The 20,802-nt window shown below is 42.9% G+C and overlaps 2 protein-coding genes across 8 annotated transcripts in view; one reads left to right on the top strand and one right to left on the bottom strand.

Moving 5' to 3' along the window:
* The window catches only part of CD44 (CD44 molecule (IN blood group)), a 159,429-nt gene that overhangs the window by 13,786 nt on the left and 124,841 nt on the right, over window positions 1-20,802 (bottom strand). The gene's annotated exons all lie outside the window — the stretch shown is intronic.
* The window catches only part of SLC1A2 (solute carrier family 1 member 2), a 168,404-nt gene that overhangs the window by 135,936 nt on the left and 11,666 nt on the right, over window positions 1-20,802 (top strand). For all 6 annotated transcript variants that reach the window (XM_063608391.1, XM_063608395.1, XM_003830368.5 and 3 more), the window contains 2 exons: window positions 2,706-2,840; window positions 17,919-18,150. In XM_063608391.1, coding sequence (XP_063464461.1) covers window positions 2,706-2,840; window positions 17,919-18,150 — 367 coding nt within the window. The remainder of the gene's footprint in view (window positions 1-2,705; window positions 2,841-17,918; window positions 18,151-20,802) is intronic.

Here is a 20,802-nt window from a genome sequence, read left to right as displayed (position 1 = left end):
CAAGTCTTTTGCCAAGCAAAGGTAATTTCTGGTATCTCGACTCTTGGTCTTGATGGTAACCATATTTTCCATTAAGTTCCCACTATTAGATGGGAACTTACAGATGGGAGAATGGACCAGTGAGTGATTGAATTTGTGCTTAAATTCTATAAATTTATCTACACAGGGTTTGTTTTATATTAACTGATACTACTGAGCATTTTCACTTGACAAAAGATGAGTTTGACCATATGCATTTAAATCTCTGGCCCCTGGGTAGATTCAGTCAAATCCTCCTAAATTGTAGACACCACAAGGGCTACCTCTGGGGCACCCACCACGGGTGTATATACTTCATGCCTGCAGTTTGTTTGGAGGAAAATAGCCAAATCTATCTTCAGGCTGCGCTTCCAAGTAAAATTTTCATTTCTCTCCTTTCACTGCATGTAGGAAAATAGTGATTAGAAATTCTTAGCATTTTTATTAATTCATAGAATTTTCAGTGTAGGGAGGGATCAAGGCCATCAAGGACAAGTGTGGCATTGAAATCAAGCAGACCAGTGTTCACATCCCAGCAGACCGTGTTCAAGCTGTGTGACCTAAGTTTCTCCACCCATCCTATCTGTGTTTTCCTCACGGTGAAAGCAGGTGTTACCATATATGTCCCTTGCAGGGTTACTGTGAGGTTCTGCTCTGATATTGTGTGTCTAGTATCTTAACAGCTTCCAGGAACCCTAGAGAAGTGAGCCAGGGGAGTGGAAGTCCAGGCAAAGCAGAAGGCAATGAGGGATGCAGGGAAAATCACTGCCCAAGAAGCTCTTGCAGGGCTTAGAATTCCACACACAGAGACTGTGCCTACCGGAGGGTGAGGGTATTATTAGGGACAAGAGGGGAAAGCAACTTCCAGGAAGAATTATCTTTCTAAGACTTTGTCTCACACAACCAAAGGATAACCAGATAATGTTAATGTTAACCACAGTGCAAAGGGATGTGCAAGAGTGACTCAGAGCAACTGATGCTGTGTATAAAACAGTCAAGGTCAAGACTGTTGGAACTTGGGGAGTTCCCCTTCCCTGGTGTTCTGTCTGTTTGGGAAACAGTTGAGAATTCCCATCTTCCAGCTTTCAGGGCTTTAGGGAAGTTTTCATTGCAAAGCAGCCTGGTCCTGTCCAGATTTCTTGATAAGAAAAACAATTCACATTCACTGGGCGTGGTGGGGGTGGGGGAGTTGCAATGTGCCCAGCCTCTTGTAAGTGCATTTTAATTTATTAGCTCCTGAAAGCTTCTGACCACCCCATGAGAGAGATACCATTACTATCTCCTTTTTACAGATGAGGAAGTCAAGGCACAGGGAGGTTAAGTTGCCTGTAGTCATGTGATTAAGTGGCAGAGCTGGAATTTGAACTCAGGTTGTTCAACTGCAGAACTTTCACGGCTGAGCACTCCACACTGTACCTCCTGTGACCCAGATGGATTCAAGGAAATTGGAGTGCTCTGAGCCTTGACACCATGGATGGGGAGGGGAAGGGTGTGGTTGGGGGGTCTGTAGATCACACCCAGGGCAAGTGTCTATGCAAGGATGGGCCTAAACCTGGGAAGGATGGCAATAGGGGAAAAAACAGCTCAAACCACAGGCTGTCCAGGGGCCTTAATCTTCCAAACGTAAGATTAGGTATATTCAGCAATAAGACCCCAGGATTCTGTGCTTGGTCAACTGATGGCCTGGATTTAGTTGAAACAATTTGAGAGGCTGCCTCTCAGCTCATAAAATTTCTAGTATTTTATAACTACAAAGAAAGCAGTCCCCCTTACCTTTTGGCACCCACAAAAACAACTTGGGAATCCATATTTCCAAAGTACTCTTGGATATTTTGATATGACATTTTGATATGACAGCTTTGTACAAATGGCATCCAGAAAAGAGGAAAAAGAGTCACTGCCCTTTGCCAGACCACAGAGACTCCCTGGTGTCAGGACAGGGCACTTGAACTCCAGATTAACCCTCTCCCAGAGACAAACTTCAAAATGGTGCTGGGTGTGGCCCTGGCATTGCTTGGAAAGAACTGATGAGATGCTTCAGAAAGAAAGCCTTCCTTTCTTTCATTGTCATTTCTTGGCATCCCCTTTCTGAATAATGTATTTTCCAGCCCATGGTGAGGCATCCAGGCGCCTGACGCTTAGTGTCATTTGGAATCTGTTGATTTGTTTCCCTGATGTCCAACTCAGTTGGGTCTGGATATTTGCTATCCTGAGTTCTCATGTTAACCTTGGCAATGGCCTTCTTAGACCCTTGCCACATAGTCCAAAAGCCTCTGGTGCTCACAGAGACATAAAAGCGTAAGCAGAAATGAATGCAGTTGTGTTCCCATGGGAGGATTAAGGGTGATTTGTTTTTATCTTTAATATTTCCTTGCCTGCTTTTAGAGCCACGCTTACCTTATTTGAGCCCTGTGATATATTAGACTAACCGGATAGCATGATGGGAATAAGGCTCCAATCCATGAATTTATAAGCTTACATCATAGTTGAGCAGAACCCAAATAGGCCTTAATCCTTAATTCCTGGGTCTTAGTACTTTAGATTTCTCTATTCCTTGGTGGAGAGTATGGGGTGGGGGTTGGGGGATGAATTTTATGGCTGCAGGAAAATTAGAGCTTAAAATTGCCAGGGTTGGTTTTGCTAAGATTCTTTCCATTTCCATGACCTGAACTTCTCTGTTCTCATAGCCTCACAGCCACCCTGGCAAGCGTCGGCGCGGCCAGTATCCCCAGTGCCGGGCTGGTCACCATGCTCCTCATTCTGACGGCCGTGGGCCTGCCAACAGAGGACATCAGCCTGCTGGTGGCTGTGGACTGGCTGCTGTAAGTGTCTGTGGATGGGGTTCTGCTGGGACTGTGAGTACTGCCTCCCAGAGATGGACAGGTGGCAAGGTTGCAACCAAGATCTTAGCTAATCCCCATGGCAACTCCCTCACTCTTCCTTCCTCCTTCCCGCTCACATTTACTGAGTACCTATTTGAGAACCAAAGAAGAAAAAGATGAAATATTTGAAGGCGTCACAGTCTAGTGGAGGAATCAGAGAGATTATGACACAAGGTTAAAAGTACAGTAATAAGGAACCAGCTACTGATGCATTCAAAGAATCTCAGAACATTATATTGAATGAATAGAGCCAGACACAAAGGAGTATGTACTGTATGATTCCATTTATATGAAGCTCTAAGAAAAGACGATGTACCACATATCAATAGAAAGAGATCAGCTGGGGCTGGGTGCGGTGGCTCATGCCTGTAATCCCAGCACTTGTGGAGGCCCAGGCAGGTGGATCATCTGAGGTTAGGAGTTCAAGACCAGCCTGGCCAACATGGTGAGACCCCATCTCTACTAAAAATACAAAAAATTATCTGAGCGTGGTGGCATGCGCCTATAATCCCAACTACTCAAGAGGTGGAGGCAGGAGAATTGCTTAAACTCGGGAGGCGGAGGTCGCAGTGAGCCGAGACTGTGCCACTACCCTCTAGCCTAGGGGACAGAGTGCGACTCTGCCTAAAAAAAAAAAAAAGAAAAAAGAAAGAGATTAGTGGTTTCTTGGGCCAGGTATAGGGGGATAGAGATTAACTGGGAAGAAACACAAGGAAACCTTTGGGAGTGACAGAAATGTTCTATATGCACAGGTATGCACAGGTGTCTACATTTGTCAAAACTCTTCAAACCACGCACTTAAAATGGGTACGTTTTGTTGTATGTAAATTACGCTTCAATAAAGTGATTAAAACACAGCACACACATAAAAGCACAGTGATAGAGAGAGGCCTTCATCCCAGTCAAGAATGGAAGGACAGAGCGGAGAATATCAAGAAGCATGAAAGTGGTTACTGAATTTGAGTGTTCACTAGGTTCCAGCTACTAGACTGAGCACTTTACATCTTCCTCTTTAACAACCTTGAAAGTTACATGTTATTATTCCCACTTTATAGATGAGGACACTGAGGTTTATAGAGGTAAAGAGACTTAGAAATGGACAGATATTCGACCCTAGGTCAGCCTGCCTCTGGAGCCTGACAAATTCTTGTTTATGGTCACATTCAAGCTTCTAAAGGCAGTGGTAGCTGAGCTGAATCATAACCAATAGGTAAAAGTTTCTCAGGTGTATGTAGGGAGATGGGGAGACAGGACATTCCAGTCAAGGCCAGCCTGCACAAAGGCACTGAGGCTACCAGCAGTGTGAGGATGTACAAGTGGTCTGGTACTCTTGGAGGCAGGGCGTGGTGAAAGGTGAGCAAGACGGACATCCTCAAAGGCCATGCAGAGAAACTTGAACTTGACCATGTATGGTAGTTCAGCTACCTTTCCCAGTGAAGGACATTTTCCTCATGTAGAATACTCACTGCCCATTCACAAAGGTGGGAAAGTCTAACCAGATGGTCTTCGATAAGGGTGTTGGAATGGATCCCCTCTAAGAGCCCACTTGGGCTTGGATGTTCTGTGAGATGTAATCTGATGCCTCCTGTCCAGTACTGGAGTTAAATGATAGGGCCTCCGGCAATGCCAGTCTTCAATGTCAGAGGCACAGAGTGACAAGTGCTGGCCCAGAGTCCCAAGGCCAAAGTGCCCACACTTATTTTTCAAACTGCCTGACTTGCCAGTAGCAAATTTTCTGACATTTATTGGCATTGATTTTAAGAGCCAGAAACCACATTTTTCTTTTTTTTCAGATGGAGTCTTGCTCTGTTGCCCAGGATGGAGTGCAGTGGTGTGATCTTGGCTCACTGCAACCTCTGCCTCCTGGGTTCAAGCATTTCTCCTGCCTCAGCCTCCTAAGTAGCTGGGACTACAGGCATGTGCCACCACACCCGGCTAATTTTTGTATTTTTAGTAGAGACAGGGTTTCACTATGTTGGTCAGGCTGGTCTCAAACTCCTGACCTCAAGTGATCGGCCCACCTCAGCCTCCCACAATGCTGAGATTACACGGGTGAGCCACTGTGCCCAGCCTCAGAAACCACATTTTGTGGACTTGAGTTTGTTCCTCCTTCCCACTCCCACCCTTCCAAAGAGAGGAAAATGCAAGTGGCCGAAGAGAGGAAGGACAGCTGGGAAGGCTAGAAAGAAGCCTGACTTCTCCATAAGATGTGCCTGCTGTTGGTGCAGACAACAGGGCTTAGGTTAGAAATAAGAAGTGCCCAGCACTTTGGGAGGCCGAAGCGGGCAGATCACCTGAGGTCGGGAGTTCAAGACCAGCCTGAACAACATGGAGAATCCCCGTCTCTACCAAAAATGCAAAAATAATTAGCCAGGTATGGTGGCATATGCCCGTAATCCCAGCTACTTGGGAGGCTAAGGCAGGAGAATCACTTGAACCTGGGAGGCGGAGGTTGCAGTGAGCTGAGATCGTGCCATTGCACTCCAGCCTCGGCAACAAGAGTGAAACTCCATCTAAAAAAAAAAAACCAGAAGTAAGAAGTGGCTCCCTGAACAGAATCAGTTCAACTTGGGAGGGCTGCAAGGAAGGCCATGGATTTTCCTGATTGGCTCCTTCATCATCAGAAAATGCTCAGGAAATACCTTTAGCAGAAGGTGACAGGCAAACAAAATAGCCTCATCTCTGTCTCTGCCAGTCTCTCAGATGGTGGTAGTGGCGTCCCTACCTGCTAGCTTGGTTATTCTCTGTGTCCTATATTGGCCCCAAGGGACAGCCTTTCTCATGACATCTGTTCAGACAAGGCAGCTGAGAGTCAATGGTGGTGTATGGGTGGGAAGGATTGTGAGAGAAGGGGATGAAGGATACAAAGGAATGGAGTAGGCCATGGATGGAAGGGGGACAAAGGGGAAATAAAGACATTGGCAGTGGTCTAGAGACAGAGCAAATAGTAGCAGCTCAATAAATGTGAGCTACTCTTAACCACATAGTTGCTGTGTGATAGTTAGGGTCCATCCACATGAAAAGAAAGATGAAGGAAGCCATTTAAGTTCTGCTGACTTTCCCCATGACTTGTTGCTTACTTAAACCCTTGACTCTTTGCCTCTCAAGTCTTTTCAATGCTTGTTGTCATTGAGGGTCCCTCGCCTGCTGCAACAATATTGCCTCATTTTTTTCTTGGGCTTATTTCCAAGGCTTTAAACCACCATTAGAAATTCATCTTTTTAAAAAATATTATTATAGAGGCTGCCCCCCATTATAATACGAATGCCTTTGAGTGGAAAAAAATGCACTAATATGATCAGGAGTGAGGAAAAGGGGCTGATATTTGGTGGGTACTGCAATGTCTTTACATCTGTCTCCATTTAATCCTTAAGGTGCCCTATGCTGTATTTCCAGATGAGAAAACTGGGAATCAGAAGGGTTGAGTCTTTTGCCTGATGCACAGCAGAGCTGGTATGGCCAGGTCAGGACACTTCACCCAACTCCACACAGCCTCCTAATTTGTACTAAGTGTTCTAACAGTGGGGAGGAGGAGCAGAGAGGCCCAGAGTTGGAATGGTTGGAGAAGACACACTTATTAGGGCCACCCACTGGGCTATGGTTTGAATATTTGTCCAGTCCAAAACTCATGTTGACGTTTAATTGCCATGGTAACAATATTAAGAGGTGGGACCTTTAAAAGGTGATTATATCGTGAAGGCTCCACCCTCATGAGTGGGGTTGGTGCATTATAAAAGGGTGAATTCAGCCCCTTCTTGCCCTCTCTTTGTCTTTCTGCCTTCTGCTATGTCATGATGCAGAAAGAAGGCCCTTACCAGATACCAGTTTCTTGATCTTGGATTTCCCAACCTCCAGAATTCTGAGGAAATAAATTTCTGTTCTTTATAAATTACCCAATCTCAAGTATTTTGCTATAGCAGCACAGACTAAGACACACCTGATTCTACATGCTAACCAGAGAAATATTTTTGACCTATTTTTTTCTTCTCTCAGCATGAAAATAAAACAAATAGGCTCAATGAGGACAAATGGGGTACAATCAAGGTCTTGGCCACCCTTAGAATTCAAGTCTTCCAGCCCCAGTGGGTCTGCCATTGTAGGTCCTGGTCCTTCTTGGCAGTCACTTGTTTTCAAGCCTGTTGGATGCAAGTCACTTCATGAAACATTCAAAACCCTGCCTACTTCTGACCTAAATGTTAGCAAATGAAATAGGAGGGCTGGGCCCTCCCAGATCACCCCATGCAGGTGCTCACATGCTTACACTTGCAAAGGAAAGCAGAGCGTCCTAACTCCAGGGCTGAAGTGTGTCAGCAGGAGGGAGTTGGCTGAATTTTTTTTTTTTAAAAAAAGGATGATACATTTGGATTAACTATGTTGATGAAATCATATAAGAGAAAACCCCATCCTAGGCTGGAGCTGGGAAGAAAGGAGCAAATGAAGAGCTGTTGTCCAGTTCTGGGGCTCTGATCTCAAATGGAGGGAGGAGTGTGATCAAGGGAAAGAGAGTCTAAGAGGCAGGAGCCCTCGGTCTGAGCTCTGCACTTACTATCTAAAGGACCTTGGGCAAGTGACTTTCTGAGCCTCAGCTACATCATGTGTAAAATGGGGCAATAACATATCAGGTTGGAAGCAAGAGTCTAGGTTCAATGCCTTTGAGTGCCCTTCTAGTTTTAAGACCTAGAGTAGAATTCTGCTGGGGATGAATGTTTGTATACAAATGAGCACGAGCATTCCTTTTAAGAGGAAAAGAAAAAGGAAGGGTAGAGGATCCTGGGAAAATGTGTGTAGCTGTTTGTAGCTAGGTCAGATCTGCTTTGAATTAGTAATGGTGGCACATTCTTTCTCACCAGCAAGAGGAGTTCTGGAAACTAGCTCTTGGTTGTGAGCTCTGTGACTATTGGGTGCTCATTAGTGTGTAAGTGGTGGTGGGGGCTAAGATGAGATGGGGTGCAACTGGCCATTCCCTAGATAAGTAGTCTGTGGAGGAAAAGCAGAGAAAAAGAAAAGGGGGAAGCTTCACCTCTTTAGCCAAGGTTTGTAAGCTTTCATAACTCTAGCAATTTTTCAATTTAAAACCAAATAAAGCCTACAGTGACATTTAATGTGTCACAGTGTTTGCCAACTGCTGGAGACCAGCCAGCCTCATTACTGCCCTCTAAGCCCTGGATGGTTTTCAACAGGCAGGCTTAGCTGCTCTGTAAATGTCATGGTGAAAACCAAGATTCTGGAGCCCTGAAAAATGCCGAGTCCCAGAGCACCGGATGGGTGGGACTGTTTAAAACCAGAACCTTCCCCTGGGTCCAGGAAGCCCTTTGCGTCAGGAGCCCTTGGCAGATATTTATAAGAGACCTTGCTGACACCCCAGTGTCTCTGAAGGAGGCAGGATGGAGTGGTAAATGGGAGCCAATACCAGGAAGAGGTAATAAATAACTGTGTCTGGCTACAGGTAGGAAAAGGAAAATAAAGTGAAATCCGAGTGGACCTATGGCCCAATTCTCACATAAGACTCTGCTAGTGAGATCTTTTCTGGGCTCACATGCGCTAATTGGGGAATATAGTTGAGATGGCACTTAGGAGGAAGACCTCAAAGAGCCTCCACCCTCCAGGAGGGCTCTGAAGCTCCTCCCATCAGCATTCCTCTCTGGAGAGAATAGAGCATTCATTCTCAAACTCGAGCATGCACCAAAACTCCCAGAGATTTATCTGAGGTGGGGCTGGAGAACTGACATTTCTAGCAAGTTCCCAGGTGATTCTGATGATGCAATCTCCAGGGACTCTCCCTTCCAGAAGCAATGAACTAGAGACGGAGAAGGAAAACAGGAGTTTCTGATTGTGGGTATATGAGCACCTCTACTTTTTTTTGAGTTAACTCTTGACAGTTGATGCATCCTTTCAAAAAAATAGATTGAAAAGATACAGGATGCAAATAGCTAATACTTAGTGAGTGCTCCTTAAGTGTTAGACATTGTTCTAAGCACTTTACATGGGCTCGTTTGAAAGTCACAGCAGATTATGAAGCAACTAATAGTATTATCATTGTTTTACAGTTGAGAAAACAGGTTCAGAGAGAAGTAACTTATCCCAATTTAGTGGATATTAACTGGCTGAATTGGGGTTCAAACCCAGATGATCTAGATATCCTTGGGTGTTCCAAGCATGCTCATCTGAGTTCTGCTGTTTTAAAAATTTAAGACACACACATGCACATGCACACACACACACAAACTTAACTAACTGACCCTCCACTCATGGCTGGTGGAAAACAAAACTAATTCCTACGTTAACCTTTTCTTTGAAGATTTTAGGGGCTTATGTCTATCTTAGTCTTCTGCTTTGATTTCCCACTTCCACTGAATTCTCTTTTTTACATCTTATCTCCGGTCTACATCAACCTCCCCATGGAATGTGGCCCCTTTTCCACTAAGTCCTTTCCTCTCTCACCAAAGTTTCTCTGACTTGAGGCAGCATAATTGCAGATCAAGGTGGGATGGGGCAGGGCTATAGTTCTGTGCAGCAAAATCATTTTTTGATATATCACAAAATAAATGCATGTTCATAGCAAAGGGAAGGACAAAGTTCAAAAGAGTAATAAAATGAAGAAGAAGTCGTCTCCCCTTCATCGACTGTTGAATCTCAAGTGTTATTTCACTGTTAATAATTTCAGGTAGCACAGACATAAAATAAAAATGTAATGTTAGGCATCTCCTTTTCTAAAAAATCTTTTAGTATTCCCCACCCCTGGGAATTTCCCCTTGGGACTCCTTGTTCTCCATCTTTGAATATTTCCCCAGCTCTCTGGACACCCCTCTCCTTTTCATCTGTAAAGTAATCTGAGCTCTCTGTGCCTCTCTCCTCATCCTGCTAGATCATGGCCTGCATCCTGACTTTTTACCACGAAAATATCCAACCAGATGTTTTACTAAACAAAAACCAATTGTGTCTCTAGAGCTAATCTGCTTTCAAGTCTTAAACTCACAATCCATCCTGGTCCTGCCCCTTCCATATACCAGCCTCCCCATTCTCCCCTGCCCAGCCTGTGCCATAAGTAAATGAAACATAGTCTCAGTCCTCAAGGAGCTTATAGTCTAGTAATGGGGTCAAGAAATCCCAATGGAGCCTCCTAGGAGCAAAAAGAAATGGATAAGGTGTAGGGAGGAATAAAAGAGAAAATGCTCTGATCCCCTTTTCACCTGGACTAAAAATGGTAATATAATGAGAAGCTTCTTCTGGGTCATATAAGCCTTTTATATAAAACAGCCTTGGTGGAGGACCTCTTGGTTGACAAGCACTCAATACATGTTAGCAGTTATTATCTTCTCAACATGCTTGCAGGTGAGTATCCCTCTCCATATGTTACGAATGAGAAAGCTGAGCAGGACAGGCTAAGAAATCTTTAATGCTTGAGCTGGGAGTGTCATCCAGGCTGGTATCCGGACTTCACGCTCTTAGCCAATGCTTACGTGGATCTCCTTTTCTTCCCTAACCCCATGTGACTTTAGCCCTTGAATGCCCAGAGCTGTGCCAGCCTTCCTCGGGTTTGGGGCCTCAAGTGACCCCTCTTCCACACCCTGCCCCTAAAGACAGTCCCTTGGCACCATGCATCCTGAGAGGCAGGTGCTATGTTTTGTTTCTATCAATATTAAGTTGAACCATATGAAATTGCCAATATTTGACCTTTTTATATGGAAATAAATGGCAATTTCATATGGTTCAATCCAATGCAAGACACCAGATGAATTGTGGGTGACAGCTCCCTCAGCCCTGTTCTTCTCTGTGAACCAGGAGTTCCAGACGATTTCACATTTCCCTGTTGGAGGATTTAGACTGAGAGATGAAGATGAGAGAGAGTACCTTGGTACTTGTTTTTCTTTCAGTGAACCAGACCCAGTGACTCAGTGTGAAGTAACTCGGTCAAGCCCCTCTCTCATTTTTGGTTCCTGGTGACCTCTAAAGCATAGCCGTGTCATCTGTAGAAAACCCATGAAATGCAAGATCTGCCTTCATCTTCATCCCCTTCTTGCAGTCCTGACACACAGCGTCCAGACCCAAAGATGGCGTCACACACTCTAAAAGTTGTTTTTTACCAAGGCTTAAAGCTCTTGAGGGCCACACGAAAGACAGGGTTTCCTGAGTGGTGAGGGATGATTGTGAGAGAAAATGAAACTCTGCCTGTGGAGAAACTTTCCACACATGAACCACAAACTCCCATGTCCTGCCTTGGGCCCGAGTTAAACTTCCCCAGAGTTGGTCAGACATTCCCCTGGCAGCCTCAAGGGTGTTCTGCCTTGCAGCATTTTCAGAAAGGAAGACCCATGCAGAGCAGCCATGACCTACCTCCTGGCTGGGCATCCTGGGAATCTTCCCAGAATGCCTTGTGGCAGAGAAACCTGGCATGAGAGGGCTCTGTATTCTAGTTTAATCCAAATTGACAGCTTTCTGTTTAACAGATCCCCTTTAACGTCCTGCCTTCTCACTTAGAAACCTATTTTCATAATCTTACCTTTTACTCCGTCCCTTCTGTATTGATGGAATACAGTCCCTCCACCAAAGGAAATGGCCTTTATCTCCACTCTGGACTTCCATCCTCTCTGATCTCTCTAGGAACCTAACTTCATCAATTATTCCCTCTTCTCTGTATCTTCAGTTACTTCTTCCCCACCAACCTCTTCTCATTTTGATTTAAACATGTTCAAATATTCTACCTCTTAAAAGACAAATTTGATCTCCTTTCCATTTCCATCTGCCATTTCCTCTCCTTCCTTTCTCAATCAATCATCTTGAATAAGCTGATTATACATAATGTCTCCATTTCTTCACTTCACTTTCCATTTTTTACCTATAGTGAGCTGGCTTCTATCACTACCTCTGTATTGAAACTGCTCTTGCCAGGCCAATAGTGACCTCTTTGTTGTTAAAACCAAAAGAATCTTCTTTTTTAAGATGGAGTCTCGCTCTGTTGCCCAGGCTGGAGTGCAGTGGCGCTATCATGGCTCACTGCAACCTTCGTCTCTCAGGCCCAAGCGATTCTCCCACCTCAGCCTCCAGAGCAGCTGGGATTACAGGTGCACGACACCACACCCGGCTAATTTTTTGCATTTTTAGTAGAGACGGGGTTTCACCGTGCTGGCCAGGCTGATCTCAAACACCTGACCTCATGATCCACCCACCTCAGCCTCCCAGAGAAACGTCTTACCCTCATCTCACCTGATCCCTAGATAATAATTAGGGTTGTTTGCCACACCCTTATTTTGAAGCATACTTCCATTTACTTACAAAATGACAAACTCTTCTAGTTTCCTTTAACTTTTGCAGGCTCTTATCTTGCCCATTCATTAAAAGTTGGTTGACCTTAGTGTTCCAGCCTAGACTGTCTGCTTTTTACACTCTGCATTCTCTCCAAGGGTTAATTAAGCACCTCTGTGGCATCCTCAGCCTTCTCTATGGGATGAGTCCTATTGTCACCTGCATCACAGATGTGTCTCCTGACCATCAGTCTATATTACCAGCCATCTGTGGGGCATCTGCTCATAACTGAGTCACATGCTTCACCCTCAACGTGTCCAAACCAAAGCCAGATTCTTTCCCACTCCAACTGACCATGCTCCCTACATATGGTTACATTGTCTACTGGTTGCCCAAACCAGAAACCTGAGAGGAATCTTTGACTCTTTTTTATTCCCTATAACCAATCAGTCTTCAAGTCCTATAATTCTGTCTCCTGAGTCTTGCTCAAATCCATCTTTCTCCAAACCCATCATATCCTCACTAACTGGATTTCACTCTTTCAGGCTTATGATTTTTTAGTTCGTTCTTCACAATGGAACAAACTTGATCTTTTCTTTCAATGGCTCTTCATTACACTTGAGATAAAGACTAACTCCTGAACTTGGCTGATAAGGCCATACATGATTTGGTTAATTCTTACTTTCTGCGTCTCTCACTATACTTTTTAGCCATCCTGAATTCACCTAAGTGTTCCTACCTCTTAGATTTCATGCATATTATTTCTTTCCTCTCTCTATCTCATTTTCTTGGACTTATCCTTAGGGCCCAACTCAAGACACTTCTACTTAAAGCTTTTCTTATGACCCAAGTGTGATAGTGTTCTACCTACATGACCCTGTAGCACTCTGTACTCATTTCTTTTTGAACATTTATCTCACTCTAGTGGAGGAGGTAGACAAATAAACAGTACGTGGGTTCTTGGGGAAAAGGGAGTTTAAGAAGGATTTTTGCTGCCTAAGCAATTGGCATAGTGCCCTTACACACTCTAAGATGCTTATTAAACATCTGTTGAATAAATAAATTCACTAACAAAGAACTCAAAGTATTAGAGTTGATGTTTTCTTCTTTCTACTTAGCTATTAACAGGTGTAAGAAAAGGAACATTTTCTTGCTCATGTATGCCTGTAACCAACAATGAGTACTTAAAGGATGTCTAGTATTTCTCTTATTCTGCTTAGTACAACCTCCTGTGAGGTTGGGATTAGCCTCATTCCCTTGCTCAGGTGAAAAGTTATTTGCTCAAATGGGAATCAGAAGCCCTGGGTTAGTGTTCTCACCCAAGGTCCAGGGCCCTTTGCATCTTGATTTTGCATCAAAAGAATAAAAGCATCAATCTGCTTTTATTGTTTTTTAAAAATTCATTTTAAAATATTGTTTCATTCATTTTTGAGACAGAGTCTTGCTCTATGGCCCAGGCTGGAGTGCAATGGCACAATCTTGACTCACTGCAGCCTCTGCCTACCGGGCTCAAACGATTCTCCTATCTCAGCCTCCCGAGTAGCTGGGATTACAGGCGTGCACCACCACGCCTGGCTAATTTTTGTATTTTTAGTAGAGACTGGGTTTAGTAGAGACCAGGGTGGTCTTGCACTCCTGACCTCAAGTAATCCACCCATCTCAGCCTCCCAAAGTGGTGGGATTGCAGGCGTGAGCCACTGCATCTGGCTGGTCTGCTTTTATTCTATACAACTCTGTCTTCCATCCATTCCTGTCCTAATGGCTATTTCATTGGCCAGAGTTCTTTTTCAAATTCAAGGAGATTTGATGGCATGGAAGAGATGTGGTGGTAAAAAGAAAAAATGTGGGGAAAACTTACTCAGAAATCCTATTCCAAAAACTTGGCTGCTTCAGTGGCTGCTTCTGGAGAGCAAGGATTTGGTGTCAAGGGTTGAAGAAGCAGTCGTTTGTAAACTTATGTCAACCACTTGAGTGGAAATGGATGTGTTAAACTGGAAAAGTCATTAACCCTTTAGCATAATATTTTGTGCTTTTGTTCATAACATGGTGTGTGAGTGGAGTTATCCCCAAAAACGGTAGGACCCAGCACATAATGAGTGTCAACCATGGGCTAGGAACTGAATTTGTCTTCCCCAAATTCTACAAAGTATTAATAGTTATTTTGGCTACATGAGAAAAATTATGGTTGAGAAAGTGTCTTAGTCCATTCAGACTGCTATAACAAAATACTATAGACCAGGTAGGTGGCGTATAAACAGCAAAAATGTATTTCTTACAGTTCTGTGGAGGCTTGAAAGTCCAAGATCAAGGCACTGGGAGATTCTGTGTCTGGTGAGGGCCTGCTTCCTCATAGACAGCTATCTTTTCACTCTGCCTCACATGGTAGAAGGGCCAAGGAGTCTCTATTGGGCCTCTTTTCTGAGGTCACTGATCCCATTCATGAAGGCTCCACCCTTGTGACCTAATCACCTCCCAATGGTCCCATCTCCAAATACCATCACTTTGGAGATGATTAGGTTTCATCATATGAATTTTGGGGGGATGCAAACGTTCAGATCACAGCAGTAAGTCATCCAGATCACACAGTTAGTAGGTGGCTGAGCTAGATTCAAAATCAGGGCTGTGTGGTTCCAGGGTGCTTCTCAACATGTGGCAGATGGTGGATTCTGGAATGGTACCGCCTGTGTTCACATTTGCTGTATGACTTTACTAGGATGTCAGACTTTGGGAAGCCACTAATCTCTCCAGGCCTTAGTTCTGTCATCTAGTAAATATGAATAATATTACCTCTTCAGAGTTACAGTGAGGGTTAATAAGGTAGTATCTATAAAGTATATTCTTTGTTTTCTTTTCTTTTTTTTTTTTTTTTTGAGGCAGAGTCTTGCTCTTGCCCAGACTGGAGTGTAGTGGCACCATCTCGGCTCACTGCAACCTCTGCCTCCCCAGTTCAAGTGATTCTCCCATCCCAGCCTCCTGAGTATCTGGGATTATAGGTGCACACCACCATGCCCGGCTAATTTTGTATTTTTAGTACTGTATTGTTAACCAGGCTGGTCTCAAATGCCTGACCTCAGGTGATCCGCCCACCTCAGCCTCCCAAAGTGCTGCAATTACAGGCATGAGCCGCCATGCCCAGCCTATAAACTATATTCTTATACATAGTAAGTGTGATATAAATTTAACTGTCATCATCATTATCACTACCACCACCACTATTACCTTTGGTGTCTTTCTTTGCCAATAATGCAAATTATTCTGGGCTATGAGATCAATGGGTACTCAGAGTATTGCTCTGAAAGACCTCAGCATTCTTTGGAATTTTGCAATTGGTCAAAGGTATTGTATATGTAAACTAAAAAGTATCTGAGTCAGGTCTCGATCAATTTAGAAGTTTATTTTTCCAAGGTTAAAGACATGCCCAGAAGAAAAAAACATGGAATCACAGAAATAGTCTGTAGCCTGTACTTTTCTCCAAAGATGATTTTGAGGGCTTCCATATTTAAAGGGGAAATGCAGACTGGAGGGAAAAGAGGGAGAGTCTGGTCACTTTACTGAATCCACATGTTGCCAGGGAAAAGAAGCTGGTAGGGCAATAGACAATTATGTATTTATCTTGTGCTCAGTAAATCAGCACTTTACATAAGATAAGGTGAACATAGAGTAGCTACCTGTGGAGATATTTAACTATTAGCTATCTGCTTAGGAACAGAAGGAAAGGCAGTTTCTTGCATGATTCAACTTTCAGCTTTTTTTTTTTTTCCCATTTGACATAGTAAATTGGGGGCTGGAGATTTTACTTCCCTTTCACAGATATATGACTCAGGATACATTCCAGGAGGGATTGAAAGTATAGTGGAGTAGCTCCAAAGTAGACCACAACTGTATAACGGACAAATAGGTCAGCTAGTTAGTTGGGAGAGTTGCCATAGGAATTGTTGTGCTATTAAATAGGGTTAATGTTTTCAGGGGGAGATAGTAGCTTAACTAGCCATATTTGGGTGATCTACCTAGAAGTTGCCACAAATATATTTGAATTGACTTGATACAATTTATAATAATATTAAAATTATACATCATAGAATAAATAATTTTTTTGAGTTCTTATTAAATGTCCGGAAGCATGTAAGCACTTTGTTATCTTATTTAATCTTCACAACAACCTTATGTATTGGAGATTTTTATTATTTTCATTTTATAAATGAGGCAACTAAGGCTCTCAAATGTCAAGTATGATCAGGGTTGTCAAACAGCCAAGGGACAAATTGGCATTTGAATCCAAATCAGGCTGCCTCTAAAGTTCGTGCTTTTTCTTAACTACTATCATGTATTCCTTCCTAAACCCACGTACTGGGGCTTCTTAGCAATTATTCCAAGGGCCCGATTTTGTGGATGACCTCAAGACGCAGTCTTCACTCAGATGTAGACCCGATCACACGGAGGCAGATTCTCCAAAGCAGAAGAGGCGCAAGAGCATTCTCAGATGGAGAGATGCCCCTGAGAGTTAAACTCCAGCTCTGATCATATTTTTTTCCACATTTTCTTCTTAGTTGAAATTAGAAAGACCACCAGCTTATACCTTGCAAACAACTGGCCTTGCAAAGGAGCCAGGCCCGACTTTTCCTAGTGCAGCTTCCTTATTATTCTCTAATAAGAAATAGATTTGATAATAGCAACTAGAATTCATTTAGAGTCTTTGTTCCAAGAACAAATTAAAGTTTCCGCTTTGCCTGGAACTCATATTATTTGAATTGAAAGCTAAAATGTCCTGGACTAAGACTGTCTCAGCAGCATCTTTATGTAAACTCCTTCATTTTAATTTTTTTAGCTTTTTTTTTGTGGTTTTCCAGCATCCTTCCTTTTAAGACTTTGAATATCTGGTAAACATGGCCAAAAGTATTCTTCACACTGATTTGGCTTGAACTTATGGATGAGAGGAGAAAACTTACTCTTAAGAATTTAATTAGCTTTCCTGGCACTGAATTTCTAAGAAAGTTATCAACCATTCTTTTTTCAAGTCAAAACTTGCAACTCAAGACGGGGAGAAGGATTTTCTTAACATTTCCTGATTCCAGAAACATTCTGGAAGATTTATTTTTTTAGGTTAATAGAGCAAGATAAAGTATTTTGTTTTTTTCAGGACAAGTAGTCATAACACATATTGGTCAATGAGAAAATTATGGCTGGATTTCTTATCTAACAGCTGCGTCTGTGTGTGAGGGAAGCGGGTGCAGGGAGAAAGGAAGGGTTAGTTCCCATTCTTACAAAAAGAATGACTTTTCTACTATGAGAAAGTTCACAGATGGTAAGTTTTTCAGTAAAACAAATAAGTAAGATAAGCAGAGATAGTGTAGAGTCTTCAAAAACACAACAGTTTAAATCAGGAGGGGTTGCTGTACTCAGCTAGGTGTGTCTGGAGCCTGTGTACTAGTTCTGATTTGGACACATTATTTTTCTTTAATCTTTTCTTTCCTCCTCCTCCTTTTCCTTTGCTACTGGTTATTGGTGTTTACCATTTGCCAGACATTTTACTAAGCACTTTACATACGTTATCTCACTGAATTTTCACACGGCCTATGAGAGAAGTATAAGCATCATCTCCAACTGACAAACAAGGAAGTCAAGGCTCATGAAAGTTAAGTAACTTGCCCCAAATCAGGCAGAGGGAAAAGGTAGAGCCAGTACCCAACCCTATGTCTCTCTGACTCCAGACCTTGACCTCTCAACTACCACATAATACTGCTTTCTCACTGAACCTTTTCTGTTCTTTGTCCCCAGGGACAGGATGAGAACTTCAGTCAATGTTGTGGGTGACTCTTTTGGGGCTGGGATAGTCTATCACCTCTCCAAGTCTGAGCTGGATACCATTGACTCCCAGCATCGAGTGCATGAAGATATTGAAATGACCAAGACTCAATCCATTTATGATGACATGAAGAACCACAGGGAAAGCAACTCTAATCAATGTGTCTATGCTGCACACAACTCTGTCATAGTAGATGAATGCAAGGTACATTTCCCATTCATGGATATCGAGACTTGTATATAGTAGTGCATGCTTGATTTCTTTAAAAAAAAAACCATAAAGCCCTGCATGTATTATTGTCACATTTATTTTCCTAAAGAATCATGTAACCCAAGCTTCTGTGAGTCCCAGATCATCTAATTCTGTGTCTAACATGGCAGGAAATCAACAAGTCTGATGGAGAAAGCGTCAATCAGTTGCTTATTTCATCCATGTGATGTGAAACAACCATTCGGGTTCCCCTATCTACCCCATTTAACTAATTTGACCAGTTGTCTTGAATATTTTGCCCAAGAATTTGTGGTTACTAGGCCGAGGCGGGCAGATCACGAGGTCAGGAGATCAAGACCATCCTGGCTAACAAGGTGAAACCCTGTCTCTACTAAAAATACAAAAAATTAGCCAGGTGTGGTGGCGGGCGCCCTCCTGCTACTCAGGAGGCTAAGGTGGGAGAATGGCGTGAACCCGGGAGGCAGAGCTTGCATTGAGCCGAGATTGCGCCACCGCACTCCAGCCTGGGCGACAGAACAAGACTCCGTCTCCAAAAAAAAAAAAAAAAGAATTTGTGGTTACTGACATTCAAATATTTTATTCCTCAAATTAAACATCAAGAGAAATCCCCAGCATCATCTGATGTACCTAGCACAAGTAGTCCTCCTTGCTATATATCATATATTGGTCAAAAATGTGCCAACTTAACTTTACACAACTATCTTTTTCTTATTTTTGTGGGAAAGGTGAATTTTGACCTGAGAGTACCTTGCTCCAAAAGTGGGTAAACAATTTCAAGTAAAGAACAGCTATCCTTCAGGACAATTATCCAGAAATGTCTTTTTAAAAACACTACATCTCAGACAATGCCTGGCCGTGCCATCTTTCTGCAGCATGGATGTTCTGGGCTCTCCTCCAAGCTGTTGGGTGCTAATTCTTCAAGCTTGATGGGCTCTGTCTAGCCTTCATTGTAACTAATTTGACATTGTCAAAGTCAGAGTGTCATGACCAGAGTAAAGCAAACTTGGAGAAACCCTGGCAGGTGAGCAGAATCAACTCTGGGGGTTGATTTCTAAAATGATTCCACACAGCAGCTGAGGACAAGCTGAACCCAGCCAGAGATCTCTGGTAGCTTTTTGACTTCTGTTGACAAGGTCACATTTAATCACTAATTTCTTCCTATATTACTTCTGGGTCATTACAAATACATACTGTGGCTCTTGCTGGGCAACTAAGGGTGTCATAGAAACAATTCTCTTTACTGGATTGTAACATAGGTCCAGAATTCTAGTGGACTAGCACAGGCTTTTTCTTGTCCTCTCTATGTAAGATACATACATGGGTGAACAAGGACTCTGAAACAAATTAGGGAGGGAAACCCCCCATCAAGAGGCAATTGCACAAGTTTATTAATTGACTCAGTGAAAATGATTCAAATTATTAGAAATTCAGATGTACCTAGAGGACATGATGCATTCTCATAGAAAGCTGGTGTTTCCCACATCTGAGTGAATGTGCTGGATTATTCCCCATCAAAATGTTAGTTTGAATCAACAAGGGTCAATAATCTTGTGAATGGCTTTATGTTCTAGTATATTTAAGTACTTATTGTGTGCCTTGTAAGATTCAGTTGAGTGCGCCTGTCTCATTCCTGTGAGATCCTATATTTTGATTATTCATCCAGTATTTATTGAATGCCTATTATCTATAAAGCCATAAATTAGGCACTGGAGGACAGCAAGAAGAATGTATAATGTTGTAATGATGATAAGACTTGAACTCAAATTATTGCCATATGAGGAAAAGTTATGTAAAACAAAAAAATCACAATTTTTTAAAAATTTCATAATTATATTTGAGAAGAATCCTAGTGGTTAACTGCGTATGGCCCTTTTGGAATTTCTCAAGAGGCCTCTTAATATTTTGTAGGACACTTTTTGAAAAAGAAGGTGTGGGCGTGGAGATGTCTTTAGATTTCAGACTTCCTGGATTTGTTTTTGAAGGACATCAAGCACATGAGGATAAATTTGCTTCTTTTTCTTTTTTTTGAGACGGAGTTTCACTCTTGTTGCCCAGGCTGGAGTGCAATGGCGCGCTCTCGGCTCACCACAACCTCCGCCTCCCAGGTTCAAGCAATTCTCCTGCCTCAGCCTCTCAAGTAGCTGGGATTACAGTCATGTGCCACCATGCCCAGCTAATTTTTTTGTATTTTTAGTAGAGATAGGGTTTCTCCATGTTGGTCAGGCTTGTCAGTAACTCCTTACCTCAGGTGATCCACCTGCCTCGGCCTCCCAAGATGCTGGGATTACAGGCGTGAGCCACTGCACCTGGCCAATTTGCTTCGTTTTTTAAAGCAAACTATTTCAAGCCCTATAAGGAAATGTGAATTATCCATATTAGTAGAAAGTAAGCTCATTAGGAGTAAGGCTTTGTCCCCAGTTATACTACTGTGACCCAGCCCTAAAATAGTGTCTGGCATGTTGTAGGGGACTCAATAAATATTTGTTGAATGGATCCTTTTAGCATCTTTAGTCCTTGCTATGTTTTAGGTAACCTTTTTGCTGGACAGTTCCATAGAGATAGTGGCTCAGTCTCTATGTAAATGGTTAGCCAGCCAACCACCTGCAAACTCATTGGTTAATTAGC

This window comes from Pan paniscus, chromosome 9, assembly GCF_029289425.2.
Source record: "Pan paniscus chromosome 9, NHGRI_mPanPan1-v2.0_pri, whole genome shotgun sequence".
Taxonomy (NCBI): Eukaryota; Metazoa; Chordata; class Mammalia; order Primates; family Hominidae; genus Pan; species Pan paniscus.
Note: the sequence above shows the minus strand (reverse complement) of the source record. Positions and strands in the feature narration are given on the sequence as shown.